At 43.8% G+C, this 19,688-nt stretch overlaps 1 protein-coding gene across 12 annotated transcripts in view; it reads right to left on the bottom strand.

Moving 5' to 3' along the window:
- Nucleotides 1–894: 894 nt before the first annotated feature.
- Nucleotides 895–19,688, bottom strand: part of CELF2 (CUGBP, Elav-like family member 2) — a 342,086-nt gene continuing 323,292 nt past the window's right edge. For 3 of the 12 annotated variants that reach the window (XM_015569971.1, XM_015569981.1, XM_015569980.1), the window contains exons 10-14: nucleotides 18,684–18,815; nucleotides 17,166–17,201; nucleotides 11,594–11,791; nucleotides 6,775–6,918; nucleotides 895–3,421 (exon numbers count right to left, since the gene is read on the bottom strand). In XM_015569971.1, coding sequence (XP_015425457.1) covers nucleotides 3,294–3,421; nucleotides 6,775–6,918; nucleotides 11,594–11,791; nucleotides 17,166–17,201; nucleotides 18,684–18,815 — 638 coding nt within the window. In that variant the 3' untranslated portion in view covers nucleotides 895–3,293. The remainder of the gene's footprint in view (nucleotides 3,422–6,774; nucleotides 6,919–11,593; nucleotides 11,792–17,165; nucleotides 17,202–18,683; nucleotides 18,816–19,688) is intronic. The other 9 variants (XM_015569979.1, XM_015569982.1, XM_006772986.2 and 6 more) reach the window with 7 other exon arrangements.

The raw sequence follows: 19,688 nt of genomic DNA, 5'->3' as shown, positions 1-19,688 counted from the left end.
TAGGAAAAAAAAGCAAAAATACCTCAAAAAACTACCCCATTACCACATCATTTATCTGGAAGGTAATGAAAAATCCTTAACTGGAACATACCACTACATGTGATCTCAATAGCATACAGAATTGAAGGTTTAGTTAGGTGCTGAATCTACCCACCATCCCTCTCAGAAAGTTTACTTAATAAACTGTTTTTAAACAGAAGGAATTCTAGCAGCACATTAAGAATTCTTTTTTTTTTTTTAAATGACCAGAAATAATCAGAAGTAAAAAAAAAAAAATGGTGAAGGGGGGAAAAAAGCAGAGAGGGTTCAAGATACTTATATATTTTTCCTGCAGATTTGCCTTGTGGAGTTTTTTTCTTTTGGATCTCAACCAAAGGATAAAAAAGTAGTAAAGGCAAAAACAACTCAGAGAAGATAGATGTAGGGGGGCAAAAATCCAAATTAGAATCACCCCAAAACAAACTAAATGACAGTATAAAAGTTATCAACATTCCAGATAGCTCTGGGTAGAAAGGGTTAAAAGTTCAAAACTTTCTCACCTTAGAGGTTTCCATATATTATGAAGAAAATACATTGTGAGGTTGCCATCACAGCATTGATGTGCAGAGTGGTTAAAAAAGTGAGACATGGGCACTTATACAATGTCTTACAAAAAACATCATAGAGAAATAACAAACATTAACAATTTCAGGCAACAAGACCACAGGATAGCAAGTTAACAAACTTTTTAACCTCTTTTTTTTCTGTTTTTTGTTTTTTAAATATTAGGGATTTATACAAAACACATAATAAAATACCCATGTTATCAAATTACTTCTCACAAGAAACACACTGAAGCTCTAGGAAGGAAGTACCTTTGGAATTTGGCACTATATATTTTCACTTTTTTTCTTTAAAAGAAAAAAAAATCACATTTTGCTGAACACAAACACATCTAAATAGTCCACAATAAAAAAAAAATGACATCAATGCTTTACAAGCCAACACAAAACTTATTCTGGAATAGTTTTTTTTCCCCCCCTCACATGAAATTTTTTTTTTTTAAGCAAACAACTTTTTTTTGAAATTCTTTTTTAAGTAAATCAATTCTAAACTTGTCTTATCAACAAAGAACATTAAGACCATAAGACTCATGATGAAACCACAACTTAATTCACAGAAGCACCAACGCAACACAGTTTACAGTAACCTTTCTCCTGTACATTGAAACAGTATAAAATATAGGTAATTTCATGTGCATTAAACCATGGATTGTCTAACTGTGAGTCAGTTCAGCAAAAGGTGACACAAATAGGTAGCATTTGCCCCAAAACAGGGTAAATATTTTTCTTATACTAATCTACAAAAAGTGGTTCTATATATATATCTTAATGAGAAAGTGAGCCACCTAAAATGGCCTTATCAAAAAACTTTACACTGCCTGAAAAATGTAAAAACTATTACAGACCTCTAGAGACTTAAAATCAGACAGTTTTTTTCTCAAACTGTTTTTGGAAGTAGTCTGTTAGAAACCAACATTCTGTGTCCCTGGACACATATTGCTATTGTTACCAGTGACCGGGAAGAATGCCAATCCCTGTATAATACTTTCAAGTCTGTTTTATGAAAAGAAAAAAAAAATAAGAAAAACATTTTGCCACAGGTTTTTTTCTATAATTATTTTTTTCTAATAATAAATTTCAGTCTTGCATGAATGCAGCAATGTTTTTCACATTGACTTCCCAGAATTCATAGCTAGATGAGGTCACATGCAAATTTCAAAGGTCAAACTAGATCAAAGGTCAGTAGGAGAACCAAATATGATGTGAGGTCAGAAAGACATCAGAAACAATGACGGGACGATGAAACTTTTTTTTGAGACGCCACAGGGACATGCTAGGCAAACGGTGAACTAACAGGCATGAAGATGTCTAGGGAGAAAACAAGGGAGAGGAAAAAGTTACACAGAGTCTACGCAGCAGCAACAAAATCACTCTTAAGGGTGCGGGAGAAAAACTAATGCAAATCTTAGGTCATTAGGGAGTCTACTAGCCATCCACATAATTTGCATTTCTTAACAATCTTTATCACAGCACAATGGAACCCCAAGAGAATCCATCCGGAGAGGGAGAGGGGATGGATTCCCAGTGTTTTGGGGTGAGGGGCTGGCAAGGGACAGGGAGGATCCAGTTTCAACAAATGTAACATAAGGGGAAAGTCAGACAACTGAACTGCAAACTAGATAATGGAAGTTACAAACAAAATAATCAGACAGATACAAACAACAAGAGGATAAAGCATGAACTTCAGGCCTAGGGTTCAACGGTGAAAAAAAAAACCCATTCCTAGAACGATTCCTTTAGAGACTACTTCAAAAGGATCTAACTAGCACAGAGAACTGCTTTTTAGGTACCCAATAAGTTAACAATAGGCAATAAATAACTTCCATTATTTCTGAGGCAGTAAAAATTTTGTACAAAAATAGAAATGCTTTTTTTACAAATAAAATTTACAGGCCTGTGGCTTTCTTTTTTATTTATGTATTATTTATGTATTATTTATTATTAAATTTATCTTTCAAGAAACATCAAGTATTTTCATTCATTGTTATTTTATTTTTAAACCCTGTAGCTTTAAGAAACAGATCTCTAAATCTTTTTTACATTAATCCTTTCTAAAAACTAAAATAAAACAATAACAAAATAGACAACCAGTGTAATAACCTGACCAATAAATGTCATGTTTCTTTGAACCCTAAAATAAATGCCTACTTATTAAAACAAACCAAATGTAGTGGAAAGACGTTTGTATTGTTTTAAGTGCTTCTCCTGGCTTTTCTCTTGCTCTAGGCCACCACCTTGACCTCTAAACAGCTGGTGCCCTCCTAGGGATAAACAGGACAGGAGGGGGTGAATTCTCCAGGCAGTGCTCTCAGGGCACCAGGGGGTCTCTGAGTTAGAATTGCACATTAGCCTTTGTTTGCCTTTTAAATGATCAAGATGTCATTTATTTGTGTATGTTTTCCTTTAAAAAGAAAGCAAAAAAAAAGTGGAGATTCAAATTGCAAAACAAAGGAGAATACAGTGGCACAACTGGAGGAGTTTACTCATAGAAACAAGGTAGCCCAAGTTGAAATATGGCGAACTGGATTGGGGGTGGGAGGGGGAAATGGAGGCCTTATTGTAAAAATAACCGTCTCTCTTGGTAAAAGTTGGCAATGTGGTCCTCCTCTGCCTTCCCTGTGAGAACAGGCTGGCTTGTGGGACTTACCCTAAGAAAGCTAAAACAAGAGCAGGGAGCCTCTGGGGTTAGGATCAGTAAGGTTTGCTGTCGTTTTTGGAGCGCTTCAGCTGGACCTTCAAGCGTTTCATGCCAATCTGAAAGCCATTCATAGCCTGGATAGCAGCTTGTGCAGACACTGGATTGTCGTAGCTAACAAAACCTGGAAAACAGAAGGGGAAGGAAGGCAGACATCAAGATGGAGAGGTGGTGCCTAGAGAAGGGGGGTCGGGGCCCCCTGTACAGTGTAACTGCAATTGGTGGGTTACATGGGCCAATCCCATGGTGAACAGGGCACGTTTTAGGGGCAACATTAGAAATTGCCACTGAAAAGCTGTGAAAAAGCGAGCTGGATGGGTAATTGGGTTTGATGAGAAAACTCCTCTGCAGAAAGCTAATCTCCAACTCAGATGTTTGAGTAAATTTAGTCTCTTTGCTTACTGATTTCAGCCAAATCCACTTGTGTTTAAGGTCCCTTGGAATCCTTCTGCAAGAACCCCGGGAACGTAAGTGCTGCTCAGATAAGAAGTATAAACATGCGGGGCTGGGAGGCCCAGAGGCCCCCATGTCCCAACCAGCTAGAGCCTAAAAGGCAGGATAATTAAGGGAAGGGCCGGCTAATGGGGTGTGCTGCCCGACACCCCGGCCAGCTTTCATTCTAGTTCATCCATGTCACAGAGCCTACACCTGCTTGGCTACAGGATGGGTTCCGTGAGTTAACACCAGGCTAGAATAACTTATACTTGGTCTGTAACATTGTAGAATTATTACTGAGAGGCAGGCACCTCGGCAACCAAGGCAACGCTGGGCCTTTCTCCTTGCCTTAACTTCCATTTTCAAAGCTCCACTGAGTTCAACCGAATGGAAATTGCTGCCCTTGTATTCCCAGGAGTCTTGGAAAAATAAACAGTCTAAACAGCTCAGGGCTTAACAACCATCCTAACATACTTCCCAGCATCGTCTGTTTCAACACCGCAAAAAAAAAAAAAAAAGAAAGAAAAGAAAAGAAAAAAGAGAAAGGGCGTGCTTTTGAAAAACTGATGATGCTCTGTAAAGATTAGGAAACAATTCTGATCACACAGTTTGTTCTAGCACCAGGGGGTGGGAGAGGGCAGGTGTGGGGGTGCCACAGTGGTTTCTTTAGTTAATGCCTATGCAAAAGTGTTGAGCTTGTATAGTCCCTACTTACTTTTGGTAGTGAAAGGAAGCTCTCATACTAATTGCATTTTGGTTCTGTATTAACACGATAAGCGCCCAGCCTATTTTGTCTTCTGGACGGAAAGTATAGTGTCAGTCACCGGTGACTGACAGGGCGCTTAATGTGTTAAGCGTCTCCATATACCTACTATTAAAGTTTAAAGTTAAAGAGAAAATTTCTTCACACACTAGAGGAGGAAGAAAAGGAAATAAATATATCTTGAGCAGAGTTCTTAGCTGACAAACATGAGTAGAAGGCAGGCTATATTGCAAAACGGTGGTTAACATTTTTTGAAATCTAATTCCCAATAAATGTGATCTTGAATCTAAGACAACTGCTCAGATTTTCTCCTTGCCCTGTGAGTTTTCATCAGGAAGTAGCAAGATGACTGAAGAATGGGAATGGGTCAAGGGTGGAATGGATAACAAAACCTGGCCAAGAGGTTAGGATGAAAAATAGGGTCCTACCTTATGACTAGCAAACCTGGTTCCCCAAGAAATTAAACTGACCCAGTGAGAAACCTCGGTATGGGATGCTATGTCTTTTAATAAAAATTGAAAACACCGCCCATTATACTAATACAATTGTCTGCTGATACTCATTTCTATAACTTGCATTATTATGAACACACTGGTTAAGTAGCTTGTGGGCTGTGACATAAGCTCTTTTAAAAGCAGTATTTTCTCAAAATCACACCACGAAGCTCAATCCCTTTCCAATCTCCAGATAAACCCAGGATATTGTTTGGTGACGAGGAATCTAAAAGTCTGGCTCAAACCTGTGCAGGGAAGCTCCCAAAGGTAAGCTCGTTATGAAACTCACCCTGTGTAACAACTCACTTCCATTTCCCGGTCTCCTGAACCATTACAGGGTTCACACGCTTGCCGCGTGGGGTAATGGGTTCAGGCTGACAGCCTTCCACTTGGGTAAAAACTGACTGAAGTGGTTGACATACTAATTCCCCTAACAATAGAAGCTTCAGACCTTCCTGGGCAGTAGCACAGAGATTAGAAAGATGCTATGATAATGGAGATTTAGAAGCCAAAGCATTCTGGTTGCCCATTATTAGTTGGCCAGATACTAAGTTTGAGTTTTGGCTGTCTGAGAACCCCCAACCTTTGCAGTTTTTCTTTATACCATAGAATATTATCTGTATTTCCAGTGGCCCATAGGTATTCTGCTTTATTTTATGTTCCTGTTAATACCTACTACCAACACGAATTAGTTAATTGGAGGGGTGACTCAAGCTAATGTTCTTTCTCAAACTGGGCCAGACCTTCTCACGTGTGTAATACAGACTCTGAACATTCTGGCCTCTAACTCCTCTGTGGACTACAGGGATTTGAAAAAAAGGAAACAAGCAATAATGTAATGAGTGCTCTCCTCCTGGTGTGAAGCATTAGTGCCTTCCTCTCTCGGGGCAAAAACCGCCTGGGGAGGCAAAGTCTGGGCTGTCTGAGGACGGAGGGCATGGCAGCCAGCCGCTAGGAGCTGAGTCTCCCCTGTCCTCAGTGCCGGCACCTGCATGCTCTGCATCCGTCCAGGCAGTGTCTGCAGATCCCGGCATCCCGACTTCTGGCTCCAGAATCCCAGCACAACACGGTGCTTCCTGTGATCACGGGCTACGTCAGCCAGCCCCCCACCCCTGTGCTGCTGTTGCCACACGTGGGGGCGGCCGGGGCACTCGGCTCCTGGGACGAGATGTGCATTCGTGTGCAGTGAACTGAGGTGCAGAACAGCAGGCCCCGGTGCAGTGTCACCTGCCTCCACAGTGGCTCAGTGACATCGCACCTGGCAGGGCGAGGAACTAGTAGTAAGGTGGCCATAGTGCCATTCTGTCCCAGGACAGCCTACACTGCAAGTCCTTAACGTATTCCCACTGGGCAGAGTTTGTGGTTCAGTCTATGAGGTTTAAAGAAACTGCTGTTGCTCTGCAATGACCAACTAGTAGACATATGTAGCAAGATATATCCATAGTACAGTATACAACATTACCTAAGGTATGGGCATTTGGTTTATTTTCCTAGATCCTTCCTTTTTCTACAGCCCTTCTCTCCTCTCTCTCTCTCTCTCTCTCTCTCTCTCTCTCTCTCTCTCTCTCTCTCTCTTTCCTCTCTTTTTCTTCTGTCTATGTGTGTCTCTCTCTAATGAAACAACTTTTCCAACTCTGCTTACATGGATCCAGAGACCCAGAAAACACCACCACACAGGGAAGGCTCTATCCTGACTTCTACAATATTTGCCATTTACACCTTCCTTCCCGTGACTCCTCACTTGGGGGTGTGCTGTAACAGTCTAGCTTGGTTTCTTTTGCATACCAAAGCACTTGCTCAGATTGGTCTGTTTGTCAATGAAGACTTTAGCAGAGATAACATTTCCAAAAGGCATGAACATCTGCAGAATGTCCTGGTCTCCAAACTCCTGTGGAAGGTGGTAAATAAAGAGGTTTGCACCCTCTGGACCTAAAGAGGAAACAAAAATCAGAGTAAGGTATTCTTCGCTTCTCAGTTCCCACCGCCTCCTCTTAGGAGTGCCTTAATAACAGGCAGGCTAAGCGTTCGCGTTCCCTCATACTGAAAGAGTACGGAATGGATGGGTGAAATATCATGTGCTGATGTGTCTTTTAGGAAAGCAGACATCCTCCAGCTTTCCCTCATTTCCTCAGAAATGCTGGTTAAGAATAGCTTCTTTTTCACTGATCATATTCTGTGGGTCACATTTGCTTACTGCACATGAGCAATATTTCAATCCCTTCGTAGGGTGAAGGTGGCAGACATGATGCGGGGGGTGGGGGGTGGGGGAGAGAACACAGGCCGGGTTTTGCTTGGGTGGCCGTGTTTGACTCTATGTATAGAGTGTCTCTCAGGGGAGAGAGTGTCCTGTGCATTCTAAGCAAATTGCAGCAATTGAGAATAATGGATATAGCAGTAATGCTGCTTGGATTTCTCAATCATTTACCTAATTATCCATCCAGTTTTGATTTGCCAAATCTCTTAACACACAGTCTAATAATCATCTTTATTAGAAATGACTGGCAATGAGTCAAGGCAGGGAAAAATAGGTAGCTAGAGTTTCACAACTGTGATAGGAATTATACCACTGGGAATTAGCCTTGGAAATGAATGCATGAATTGCAGCAGTGAGTCAAAGACTAAGCTAAGCCAGGCTCTTCACTCTCAGCTACCACTTCCTACAAATGCAAGAAACAATGGCAGTGTGAGGAAGATGTGAGCTGTCCTGGCTGGAGAGGTTCTTTCCATTTCATCCTCCCACCTCTCTAGCTGCCTACACAAAAACTATCTGAAGGTTAAAAGGAGCAAAAGAGGAGAAAGGAGAGAATCCAAATGATCTGATAGAAGGTAATTATCTTCTAATATATAATAGGCAAGAATGCTTTCCAGCTCAAAGGGTGCTGGGGCTAGTGGCACATTCTTTCCCAGAGGGTCTGGAGAGGCCCCAAGTGGGATGCCTCTAGTCATGGTGTCTGGGAGGGAAGGGAGTTCATAAAATTGGTGAAGTAACCTCTGCAGTTGGTTCAAGGAAGCTTAACCGGCATTCCCAGAAGAGGACCCAGGACTGGCGGCCCCACTGAGAAGCCCAGGGAATAGGCTGCAGTGGGGGAGGGAGTCCATGGGAATGAGTCAAAGAAATATAAATGGGGTAAAAGAACTCTGTACAAAAAAAAAAAAAAAAAAAAAAAAAAACAAAAAAAAAAGAAAAAACAACTCAAAAAAAAAAAAAAAAAAAAAAAAGGAATGAATACCTTTGCAAAGAAAAGTTAAACCAGTTTCTTTCTACAAAAAAAATTCATAAAGTGGGTGTTCTAACAAAGGAGCTTTTCGCTGGAAACCTTCTTGAAGCACATTTCTGAAGCTGGACACGAGAACTTCTTCCTTAAGTGTCAGCGTGACCAGTTTACCTGCGGCACCACTCACATTTCCGGGGACACATCCCCCCAGGGCAAAGGGGGCGGTCTGGGTGTGAAGGGACACAGCTGCAGGCTTTGATCCCCAAATGTTTCCTGGGTTAAGAAAACTCTTAAAAATGCAAACTGTGAATAGATGTAGAACCAAAACATTGGAAAAGGATGTTCTGAATGCACTCTGCCACACCCATCTTTGTAGTGTACATATGGGCACATCTGGATGTTCCTTTCAAATAAAAGACTCAAACTCACAAATGAGGACTAATGGTACCTAACCTGAATTGTGAGGTCATCTCACCTCCTGAAGCTTGGGGAGAAAAGTGCACATTTACTGTCTATGTGGACAATCCTGGCATGCTAGGCTGTGCCACAGTCTGAATGTGTCCCTTCCTGCCAGACAGGGGCCCAGGAAAAAAATGAAGACAGGTCAACCCAAGGAGGCTTGTCTTCTTAGTCATCACTTTCTCAAAAGTGCCACCACCTCCTACTACAGACCCCGCTGCCCCATTTTTTCCCACCAACACTGTTAACACTAAAATGAAAAAAAAAGTTGACAACAAGGAAAACCTCTCTTGGGTGCAAGAAAGGCAGCTACTGCCATCGATGCCAATGGTCAATAACAAAAATTTTTTTTTTGAGTGTTATACTGTTGCTCTCAGCTGGTTGTTATTCATGTTTGTGGTTCTCATATGGTACTTCTATAAAGCCCTGGGGGTTTCTATCAGACCACTGGCTTCGTGTTGGGTGTCAGAAGCTCTTTCTACTTGGTGTGTGTGTGTGTGTGTGTGAGATCTGCCTCCTGCAAGCTTGGGAAGGTATGAAAGAAGCCAGAGGGTATGTAGATGGGAAAGGTGGTCAGCTTTGCTGGATTTAGATCAAGAGGGATGCCATAACCCTTCAGAAGATTTTAAACCATATGCTGCACATATGCTATACATGTGTTCCTGTGGGCTAACATGCACCAGGGCACATGACTAAACATCAAGCTGACTTTCAACTCTCCTGAAAAAAGGATGGAACCATGTAGTAGCAAATCTAAAACTCTATATAATGAGATTCTTTCCCTTCCCATTATAACTTGTCTTTTGCATTATATTTTAGTTAAACTAATATTAAGATGGTTTATATTTCTTGAGTTCATGTTAGCTAGGAGAGAAGAGGATGATCAGAAGGTATGAAAAGATGAGAAGTGATTAAAAATAACTACAAAAAACACCATCAACAAAAAAATAGAAAACCCTACACCATGCCACTGGTAGCCTAAATACCTAAATATATGTAATCTGCATTTGGCAACCATCATTTCGAACTATTTTACATTAATCTCAGAGGGTTTGCTACTGTATCAGCAATCCTGACAACTCAAGGTAGGGACTAAATTTGGGGCAGGGCTGGGGTAAAGCAGCTGAGATGTTATTTCAGGGTCCAGACTTTATCCTTCACCCACGGGGTTTTGAGTCTTCTGGTGACATTTTCCCCAGCAACGTAGGGTCTACAGTTTACTGAGAGACACTGCTGGGTAATGGAGGGGTAACTACAACGCCAGTGGGGGGACTGGCTTTCAGGGTCTCTTCTAAGGAAGTCATTACCTTACAGGACCTCCTGCTGCCCTTATTTGTCACCATTGTAGTCAGACTCCAGACAAAGGGACCTCAAAATGAGTTTTTCTCTGTGAAGTTGTGTATTTATGACATAGCATCTCCACACACCTGGGGAAATAGTTGTCTGAATGGCTGTGTATGTGTTAAAAAATCTACAATAGCAGCCACAACTAGGAGTAAAGAGAACGTTGAAATAATGAAAAGTAACTTAGATTTTCAAAAACCTTTTATTTTAAACAATCTGTTATTTATAATAGACACCCTCCCCCCCTTCCTTTTTTTTTTTTACATACGAGTATCTTTAAAACTGTGTCCCCTTTAAAGTTCACAACTTTGTAAAGTAAAACTATTCTATTTCTTTATGATAGAATGCCATGTTTCAAGTCGAAGTAATTAGACAAAACCAGTTTGGAATTATGGGGTGAGGATAAAGGAGAAGGGAAAGAAACTTTAAAAAATGTCCACAATATTTCCCCATTCTAGCTTCTTATTCTATACTAGAGGCCCGGTGCATGACATTCATGTACTGGGGCAGGGGGTCCTTCAGTCTGGCCTGCACATTCTCGCAGTCCGGGACCCCTCCTTACTGCCTATGGGCTGGCTGCTTCTTAGCACTGCTGCGGAGGCGGGAGAGACTCCCGCTTCTGCCGCTGCGCTCGCCAGCCCGGCTTCTGACTGAGCGGTGCTCCCCCTGTGGGAGCGCACTGACCACCAGGGGGCAGCTCCTGCGCTGAGCGTCTGCCCCCTGGTGGTCAGTGCGCATCATAGCGACCGGTCATTCTGGTCGTTCGGCATTTGGTCGATTTGCATATTAGGGTTTTATTATATAGGATTCTTAACAAGTCAGAAAGTGAATGAATGCAATGTTGAAGATTCTGCTTTTAAAACAACTTCAATTAAGGAAGAAGAAACCAAAAGGAAGGAAGAGAAAGAGACAAGCTCTTACTATTTTTCAACTAGCTCATTAACTATTTTATAATTAGCCTTAATTTATTCTGAACTTTAACTTCCTGGCATTCATTTTACTTTACTGGCAGGGAAGCAAGGTAATCCATCACTTATTTGCTTTCCCAGAAGACCCCCAATTAAAGACAGAGTCGATCCCAACAGTGGATTTATCATTAACCTGGAAACCACCGCCTACTACTAGTAAGAGCATGTGTGGCTGAGAACCCAGGACTGGCTGGACAGTGCTCCACCCACAGGGCTGGAACACTTCATCCTGCCCACTGAGGAAGAGTTTCGTGTAAGGGGGGAGGGAGTAATGCTGGTTTGGGAGAGGGGGTTCCTGGCAATTTTTGATGGCAGCAACTACTAAGTAATGGTGCATAAACACACAGTGGGTGAGAAATCCATCTTAAGAAGTAGATAAAAAGTTAAATCAAAAGATAAAAGAAATATAAGACTGAACAGGAAAGAAGATCAAAACAAATGGTTTAGGTTTGTCAGGTTTCTTGAAGAAAAAAAAAGACACAAATAACAGAAATAAAACAATGGCTTTCTCTATGATACTGGCTCAGTCTAATGTCTTTGAAAACATGCTGTGACGGTGAATGCTGCCCATTGGGCTGGCCACACCAGGCCATGCCCTGGGCTGAGGGCGGCACGTACCTTCCTTCTGGCTGCCCGCTGCGCTCTGCTGCTGCAGCAAGCTCTGGCTGTACAGAGTGGGCAGTGCCGCGGCTGCGTACTGCTGAATCCCTGAGTAGGCCTGGGTGAGGGCGTCCATGGTGCCTGCTGTGCCATTCGTCAAGCCCGTGGCGCCAAGTCCTCCATTCAGAGCCGCCATACCTGAGAGCATTTGAGCAACTTTACAAAAAACCCAACAATAGAGAAGAGAAATAGCACTTTTCATTAGTGCTTTCCAAAGGAAGTTAGAGAATCATTTGACACAATACAACAGCAAGAGCATGCAGCTAGCACACCAACGAAACCAACATGAAATTAAAATGAAACTATGAAGTCACAGCTCACAACAACGGTAAAAAAACAATTATCCTGTGTTCGTGGGCGAATCTGTGGTTTATCCCCAGCTGTAAAGCTCTTCCCCCCCCCCTCCCCCCAGCAATGATGTCCCTCTCTCCCTAGGCCGGTGATCAACGTTCACTGAGGTGCTACAGTGACACAGCACATGTTAATTCCATGCAGGGTGCTACTGGCAAGTACTGGGGTTATCTTTTTGAAATAAAACCTCTGCTTCTTAGAGCTTAGAAGCAGGTAAAAACCATTACTGGCAGAGACCTGAAACATCTGTACACTTAAATGCATTTACTGTGCTCTTATAGGGCCAGGAGGTTGAGGAGAAAAGGAAGAAATACAACTTTTCTCCTGTCAGCTGTCTGGTGAGGAAGTCAAGCTCTGTGCTCAGTACACCAGTGGGTTGGCAGTTCCGTGAACTGACTTTCCTGACCAGCAGGAGAGAGTGGGCAGGGCTAGGAGCCTAGGAATAGGCTGGGTGATGAAGAACTAAGGCACAGGAAATAGTGCGGGCCCTTCCCCTCACTGCAGAGACTGAAGCTGCTTATTCCAGGATGAGAGGCAAGACGTGGAATGGGGCTGTTTGTTTTTAGCAGCACGCAGACAGACAGAATATGCACACACGAATATGAGCCAGTGCCCATGTAACTGGGGCTTCTGCCAAGGAAAAGAGCTTCTGTGTCACGTTTTTCAGTCAACTCAAGTGGCACCGTGTCCGCAGGCTGGGTCTTGGCTAGTCACCGATGTGAACTGGAGGCTGGCCAGCACCCTTTTCCATTTTTTCTCCTTGTATCCTGGCTGCTCTTTTGCTCTATTATGGTTGCTGACTGTGTCATATTTTCCCTGAATACCGAGTCAAAACAAGCAAGACTTTATAGAGTGTTAACTTCCATATGAACTCAGGAAATGGAAGAGGTGACATCATAATTGCCTCTAGTTCCTTTTACGATTAATACTTTTTTTTTTTTTAAGGATCTGTTTCTGGGAAGAACTCACTGAAAACAATGAAAACCTTAAAGGAATTAGGGCTATTGATTAAGGCTATGAAACAGCAAAGATGACTGTGAAAAAAGCTGGTAAGAAGTCCAGTGAGAACAGAGAACTAAGACAAGGAATGTTTAGAAATTATATAGAGGAATCCAAGGCCAGCATCACCTTGACACTCCCGTCAGAGTTTTTTTCCTGCCACCCCCGGGAAGCAGAGGTGGGGAATGTTCTCCTTACTCCACACGAGTTGGTTATTTTTTCAACTTCATCTCTTCAATGAAAAGAACTACATGCAAGACATGAATGAGACCACTGCTTTCAGCAGAGTTATCTCATAGTGTCTCAGGTCTGGTATTCTTCCTGGAGGTTTGAGGAGACAGAACTGGGCCCTGGGTGATGTCACCAAGTACAGACAGGACTGGGGTGGGTGGAGTGGCCAGGAGAGCCCGAAAGAAATGAGAATGGAACAAGCCCACTGAAAAGGAAGCCAAGCAGATCTAGAATGTGCACAAAGCTAGAAAGCTGTGGCCAGCAGATGTCCTGCTCACTCTGCTTTAAATTTCTTCTCATGAGGAAGTTTACTCTCTCTCTCTTTTTTTTCCCTCTTTTTTGGTCAGGCAAGTTAGTGCTAAGAGCTTGGAAATAGTTTGTCCTCTTCATTAAACAGTCCCTTAAAGAACAACTCATCACAGGTACCCCACTGCCTCTTGTCTTCTCTATCCCTGCTATTCCTATGGCTGCTCAAAGGCTGGGGAGTCATCTCTCTTTTCCTCTTTGGTCTTATTTCATCTTCACCTGCCGGTATTTGTGTGAATGCAAAGAAACATCAGTGTTGCTTTTCTGAGAGGTGAGAGGAGGCTGTAAAATAATTCGAGCAGAGCTGTGCACAGCTGGTAAGCGCTGCTGGTTTCATTTTTGTCAGGCTGCAAATAGGTGCTAGGGATACAGACAGACGGGAATGTCATGGGCTAAGCCCTCCAGGAAGTCAAGCTCCTGTGTGGGTGGGAAGAAATTCTAGGAGGGAACAGCCACTTGCCACTCCACTTACACCCCAAGGTGTGCGGGTCTAGGTGTGCCTCGCGGCCTACAGAGCTGTGTGGAACGCAGCAGCCTGACAAACAGGGGCTGCACACGGAAGCTCCACCACAGGGAATGTCTCCGAGGTCCCCTGACATCCGTGGGGTGGTTGAAAGCACTGCCCGTCCACGGTGCCTTGCCTGCTCAGGGACCCTGAGCTCTCAGGTCTCCCATGTATCACCGTGTGGGAATGCCTTCCCGTGTGTGATCTGTAGTCTTGGCGACACGGCTTCTAGACACACAGGTGGGATTTACTGGGTACGGTCACTGGTGCCCTGCCTCCCTTCCTGTCTGGGACATGCCCTTGCTGCTGGCCAGGTCAGGTGAATGATCTGCTGCCTCTCTCCCTCTGTTGCCGTTTCCCCTTTGGAAACACAGGAGCAGCACGCACTTCGTGCTCCTGAAAGGCTGGGCCGTGTTTTAGGACTGGAGTCCTTGTGTGGCTTGCGGCTCCGGCCAGTGACCTTTCAGCCTCCTCCTCACACTCTGCCTGCCCACACATCACAGTGGTTGGCTATGTTTCTGGACTCGACCTCAGGGCAAATTTGCTTTCTGGAGGTTTCTGCTTATTTCAGCCGATTCCATGTGTGTGGAGACAGGCAGGGCTGGCCTCACCTGCCCGAGTCAGGGAGGGAGGTAGCAGAAGAGGCACAAGTAAAAGGGGTGTTGATGCCAAAAAGGGGACTAGTCAGGGCCTCTCCAGCTTTCCTTCATGGTATAACCATCCTTTTGAACAAAAAAATAGGGATGCACATTCTAACAAAGAGAAACGCATTGAGAATATTTAAAATAAAAACTGGGAAGTTCTGTTGTATTTGCCAAAACCCAAGGCAGAGGAGGTGACTGATTACCTGGCAGAATTTGAAGGTCCATCAAAGGAAGATTTCAACCTCTCAGAGTTGTTCCTATCAGTTATCTACTGTTATTCTATATTAAATAGTCATATCAAAGATAACACTGGCCAATTCAGCTACTGGGATCTGATGACATCTAAAAATTTGGGTAGCAGAAACAGGTTGGAAGAAGGTTAGATTGAACAAAATGCTTTTACCCTTAAAAGAATAGGGCTTTTCTTTGAAAAGGCCAAGTGGATCGGTCATTTCATCCCATTTAATCCGGTTCCCCCGGAAGGCACCTGGATGCGAAGGCTGGGGCAGAATGACAGGTGTGGCAAGCTCCCCCAGGGAAACCTTTGCAAATGCCCTGTCAATAAAGTCAGTGTGTATCTTGAATATAAGTACTTTAAACTTAACTGCCCTCCAAGGTTCTCACCCGATGGAGACCTAAGGAACAGTGAGATGACTGAGTAAATTTGTGAAAATGAGAGAGGGCCCACCATAGATAGGAGCGTGAACATCTCTGTGGCCGCGAGGAAGGTGGCACTGAAATGCAGGATCAGAGGCAGAGCGCCACATGCGAACCATAGTTATTTTCAAGCCACTCTGCTAAGTTTCTTGCCAAACAAAAATAGAGCAAAAGTGAGGAATGTATGAACATAGATCTGAAGTTTGGTTACTGAGGTAAGCTTCCTTGGTGTAGCTGAAGCATATCCCTCTAAGCTGCAAGCTGGTAATGAGAACTTAAGTATGAAGTATGTAGAACCAGGGCAGATGAGTGTGAAGAGGCACAATTAGTGGCATTCATATGGATGCTCGTGTTAATATGGCCACAAGTGTGTGTGGGGTTGTATGTGCTCGTGTATGTATCTAACTACATATATCTTTGTATATTCCAATGATACAGATTAAAACAGTCATTTCACGATGCCAATAACAGGTGACAAAGCCACAATAATAATAATATGCCCAATGCATCTTCTCTTTTCTCTCCTTTAAAAGAATATTTCCATAAATACTATTCACTAGGCATTTGTGGCTGGTTATATCAGACCATCCTAATTTTAAGCACTCTATGGATAAGCCATTTGGAAGGCTTAATGCCATATTTTTTAAAAAGGAAAAATACATTTAAAAGCACAAAACCAGATATAGATTCTTGGGTGGACATATGGGCAAAAAGATTTTCATCTTAGTTTAGATATGAACATACAAAACATGCCTGGAGAACCCTCAAATAATCCAGAAGTGAGCCCAGTTAGTGAATCACCCACACTCCTTACTTCTGATCTGGACAATTTCGGCTTGTAGCTTTACTGTACTGTACTGTTTTCCCACCCCTCCATTCACGAATGCATAAAGGAAGGAAAAGGAGATCAAGCTCAGTTCAATTTAGCTACTCGTCTACTAACCAGGACTTTACTCAAGGGGGAGGTGAGAGGCCTCTGGCAGGGAAGAGGGTAAAATGTACACTAAGATGAGTGTGGGAATGAACTGTGGATTCCATCTACCTACTTCTTGGCTCCTTTGTCCATGGAAAAGAGTTGGCTCTTTGATAGGGAAGCTGAGGCCAACTATTTCAGAAGCTGCCTCTGTCCAGGTAGCTGTTTCTTCACTACCTGCTTTGAGAATGATTCGGTAGGACAGGTAGCACCATACTATCTGTTGAGGGAGAATGGTCTGAAAGGGGACACTCTGCATATATTAGAAGGTTTTCTCTTTGTATTTGAGACAAGAAGCAAATATTAGCTCCCAGCCATTTTTGGGATTGTTCAATAGCCCTGCACTAGTAACATTCCCCAAATCAGAAAGAACATATTTTTGTTTTATCAGGATTTTTGGTCTAATTAAACATTCTCCTGGTTCATCCTTTCTGGTAGGGGTTGTTTGAAACCAGACACATTCTTCATTTCCCATGAGCTACACACACTTACGTTAATCCAATGGCAAAGAATTAAAAAACAACAACTGAAGCCTGTTGTCCTTGCCAGAAGCAAAATTTGTACAACACAGACCCCACACGAGACCTAGTCATAGAGTCTCCGACATTCACAGAGTCCCTCTCTAGCCCCCGGTAACGATGGGGAATCCCAGCAGGTACGACACAACAGGATGGAGAGAGGCGGACGCATGGATGGAAGGACGACACCGTATCATGAGCACGTGCTGAGGAGGACAGCCACTCCCACTGGCCTGTTACTTTGCAGACCAAGGACAGGCAGGCGATCAAATCAAAGTCCTTGTTTTAGGGGAACTAGGTCCTGGGGCAAGAGAAGCAGCATGAAGGGCTGTGTGCGAACACACACCTGCAACCGAGGGCAAGGACAAGTGGGCTGGAGCGTCTGCAGAACAAGGTCAGAAACAGGAGTCAAGGCAATGAGGGCTCCTGATGGGGCGCCGGAGGCAGCTTTACTGGAATAAAACATTGTGCTGCCGCACGGTTACCACTTCATACGCTATTTGCTCATCGAGAGCCATCGTATCTGGAAGGAAACATGTTTCTCATTTCTTCCATTTTTGGCCCCTGGTCAGATAAAACTCAGTTCATGTTCTCGTTTGTCTTTCCCAGAGCATCTGAGTAAAATGATTTAGTAAAACCTGAATATTTCCTACCTCTAAATATATGATTGATTTTCTTATCGGGATTATAACAGCCTTCATTTGGATGAGTTCTGGGTTCCCTTTTCACCAAATAAATTGCAAGGTATTCTTTTTGAGCTTTGAAAGTATAGACTCACTGGCATTTTTATTTCTTGCCTTTTGAACAAAATTGTACTGCCCGATCACCCTTTAAAAACAGTCCACTTACTGAATCATGACTTAAAACAGGGCAACTTTCTGCTTGGGCTGCACAGTGGGGAACCAGATCTCCAAATTGGGATCTTTGGGCTGTCAGGGAACTGCTGGGCGTGGCTGCTCTCAGGCACCCAGCGGGGACCAGACTGAGGGAAAGACAAACACGGTGCCCCTCTGTGGGCTCAGGGCTGTTCCCCAGTGCAGGAGCCAACGCCAAGCATGAGCCTGCAATGTGCGGATCTGCTGGTGGGTACTGTGCCCCCAAGTCTGAAGTGCCAGAGTGAATAAGCTACTTAGCACAGAGGCCAGGGTTCGTGGGTGAGTCTCTCCGGTTCATAACTGTGATTCTGTAAGAGTCTGCCTCAACCTGTGGGGGCAGAACAACAGCCCTTTGGAGCTGCGCTGCTCAGTAACCAGCCCGTGAAGCCTCATAAAGACTCCAGACCACGTCTGTATGCAGCGGCCCCTCTCTGCTCAGCTGGACTTCCTTCGTTCCAAGGCCCCGCTTCCCCTCTACATAACTGGCAGGAATCTTTGGGATTTAGAGCTGGAGGGCACCTTTCAGATCATCTGATCCAGAACTTTCAATTGTCAAATGGGAAAATGAAGCTCAGAGCAGGGCAGTGATTTGCGTAAGATCCTGCAAGTAATTGCTACCAGATTCGGAGCGGGACCCGTGCGTCCTGATTTCTGGTCCATCAATTTTTCTATTATTAGCACACTGCCTCTCAGAAGAACAGAACAAATCCCAAACCCAACCAAACCCTCGAAACCTACACATGTCTGCCAACCCCAGAAACGTATGGATGGATATGCACACACTGCATATTAGAAGAGACGGGGGGTGGTGAGGGGTTGGGTGTTTTGTGGCAAAATGAACCTAGACAGTGTCTGCCTATCAAAGCATGCGCTCCTCCATCCCAAGTATTAGTTCTCCCTGTTACGTATCCTTTTTAGGTCACTTCTGGCTGACCGTTTTCTGTGGAGAATTTGGGGGAAGGCTGTCCACCAGAGCAGCAAATACTCACTGTTTATGGTACCTGCGAGTGCATTAATATTATTCAGTCCAACTGTGGCTCCCGCGAGTCCTTGCAGAGTCCCGAGAGAGGTCAAAGAGTTCATGGCCGCACCAGCAGTGGAGTTGGGAGTTGAAGCAGCCACTGAAAAGCAACAGGAGGACGGGAAAATGGGGGGAGAGAGCACAAGGTGAGTGAGAGACAACTGGCCCGGTTAAGTCAGCTGTCTGCACAGCAGGGGGAGCCAGGGTGTCGTGCTTGTGTATTGCGTGGGGAAGACACAGGAGACTGTACTTGTGGCACTTTTGACCATTAGATTTGGTGATTAATAAACAACGATCATAGCTCTATTTGGCCAGTGCAGTGAATACCCTCAATGCTGGTTGAGGAAAATTCGAGAAGAGGGGGCCTGAGAGATGGGTAGTCCCCTTGTGTCCTAATTTCCAGTCCATCAATTTTTAAAGGCCCCAGTCCTCTAAGCCTCCTCCTCAGGTTAACAGATGAAGAAGTGGAGGAGTAAAATGGTAACGCTTGGCTTCCTTATTGTTTCTGCTGCAGAGTTGGCACTTTCTCATTGAAGTTTTGAAAAATAAAAATCACATCTTCTTGAGTATGACAGAAGACGCTAGGACCCTGGTGGCAGCGGTAATAAACAGGGTGGAGTACAGGAGAGAAAACCATTTTGCTACAAGCTCTCCTTCCCCTGTCTCCCCCATTCCCTCCCCATACCTCTTTTTATTTTTATTTATTTATTTTTAAAATTGATTTTAGAGAGAAGAGGGGGGAGGGAGGGAAAGAAGGGAGAAGAAAGAGGAAAGAGACAGAGAGAGAGGGAGAGAGAGAGAGAGAAAGAGCCAACGATTTGTTGTTCTACTTATTTATGTATTACTGGTTGATCTCTTGTATGTGCCCTGACTGTGGGATTGAACCCGCCAACTTGGAGTATAGGGGGATGACACTCTAACCAACGGAGCAACCTGGCCAGCGCCTTCCTTTATGCAGTTTTTAAATTAGGGT

This window comes from Myotis davidii, unplaced genomic scaffold, assembly GCF_000327345.1.
Source record: "Myotis davidii unplaced genomic scaffold, ASM32734v1 scaffold226, whole genome shotgun sequence".
Lineage (NCBI taxonomy): Eukaryota > Metazoa > Chordata > Mammalia > Chiroptera > Vespertilionidae > Myotis > Myotis davidii.
The sequence above is the reverse complement of the archived record's forward strand: the minus strand, read 5'-3'. Positions and strand labels throughout refer to the sequence as shown.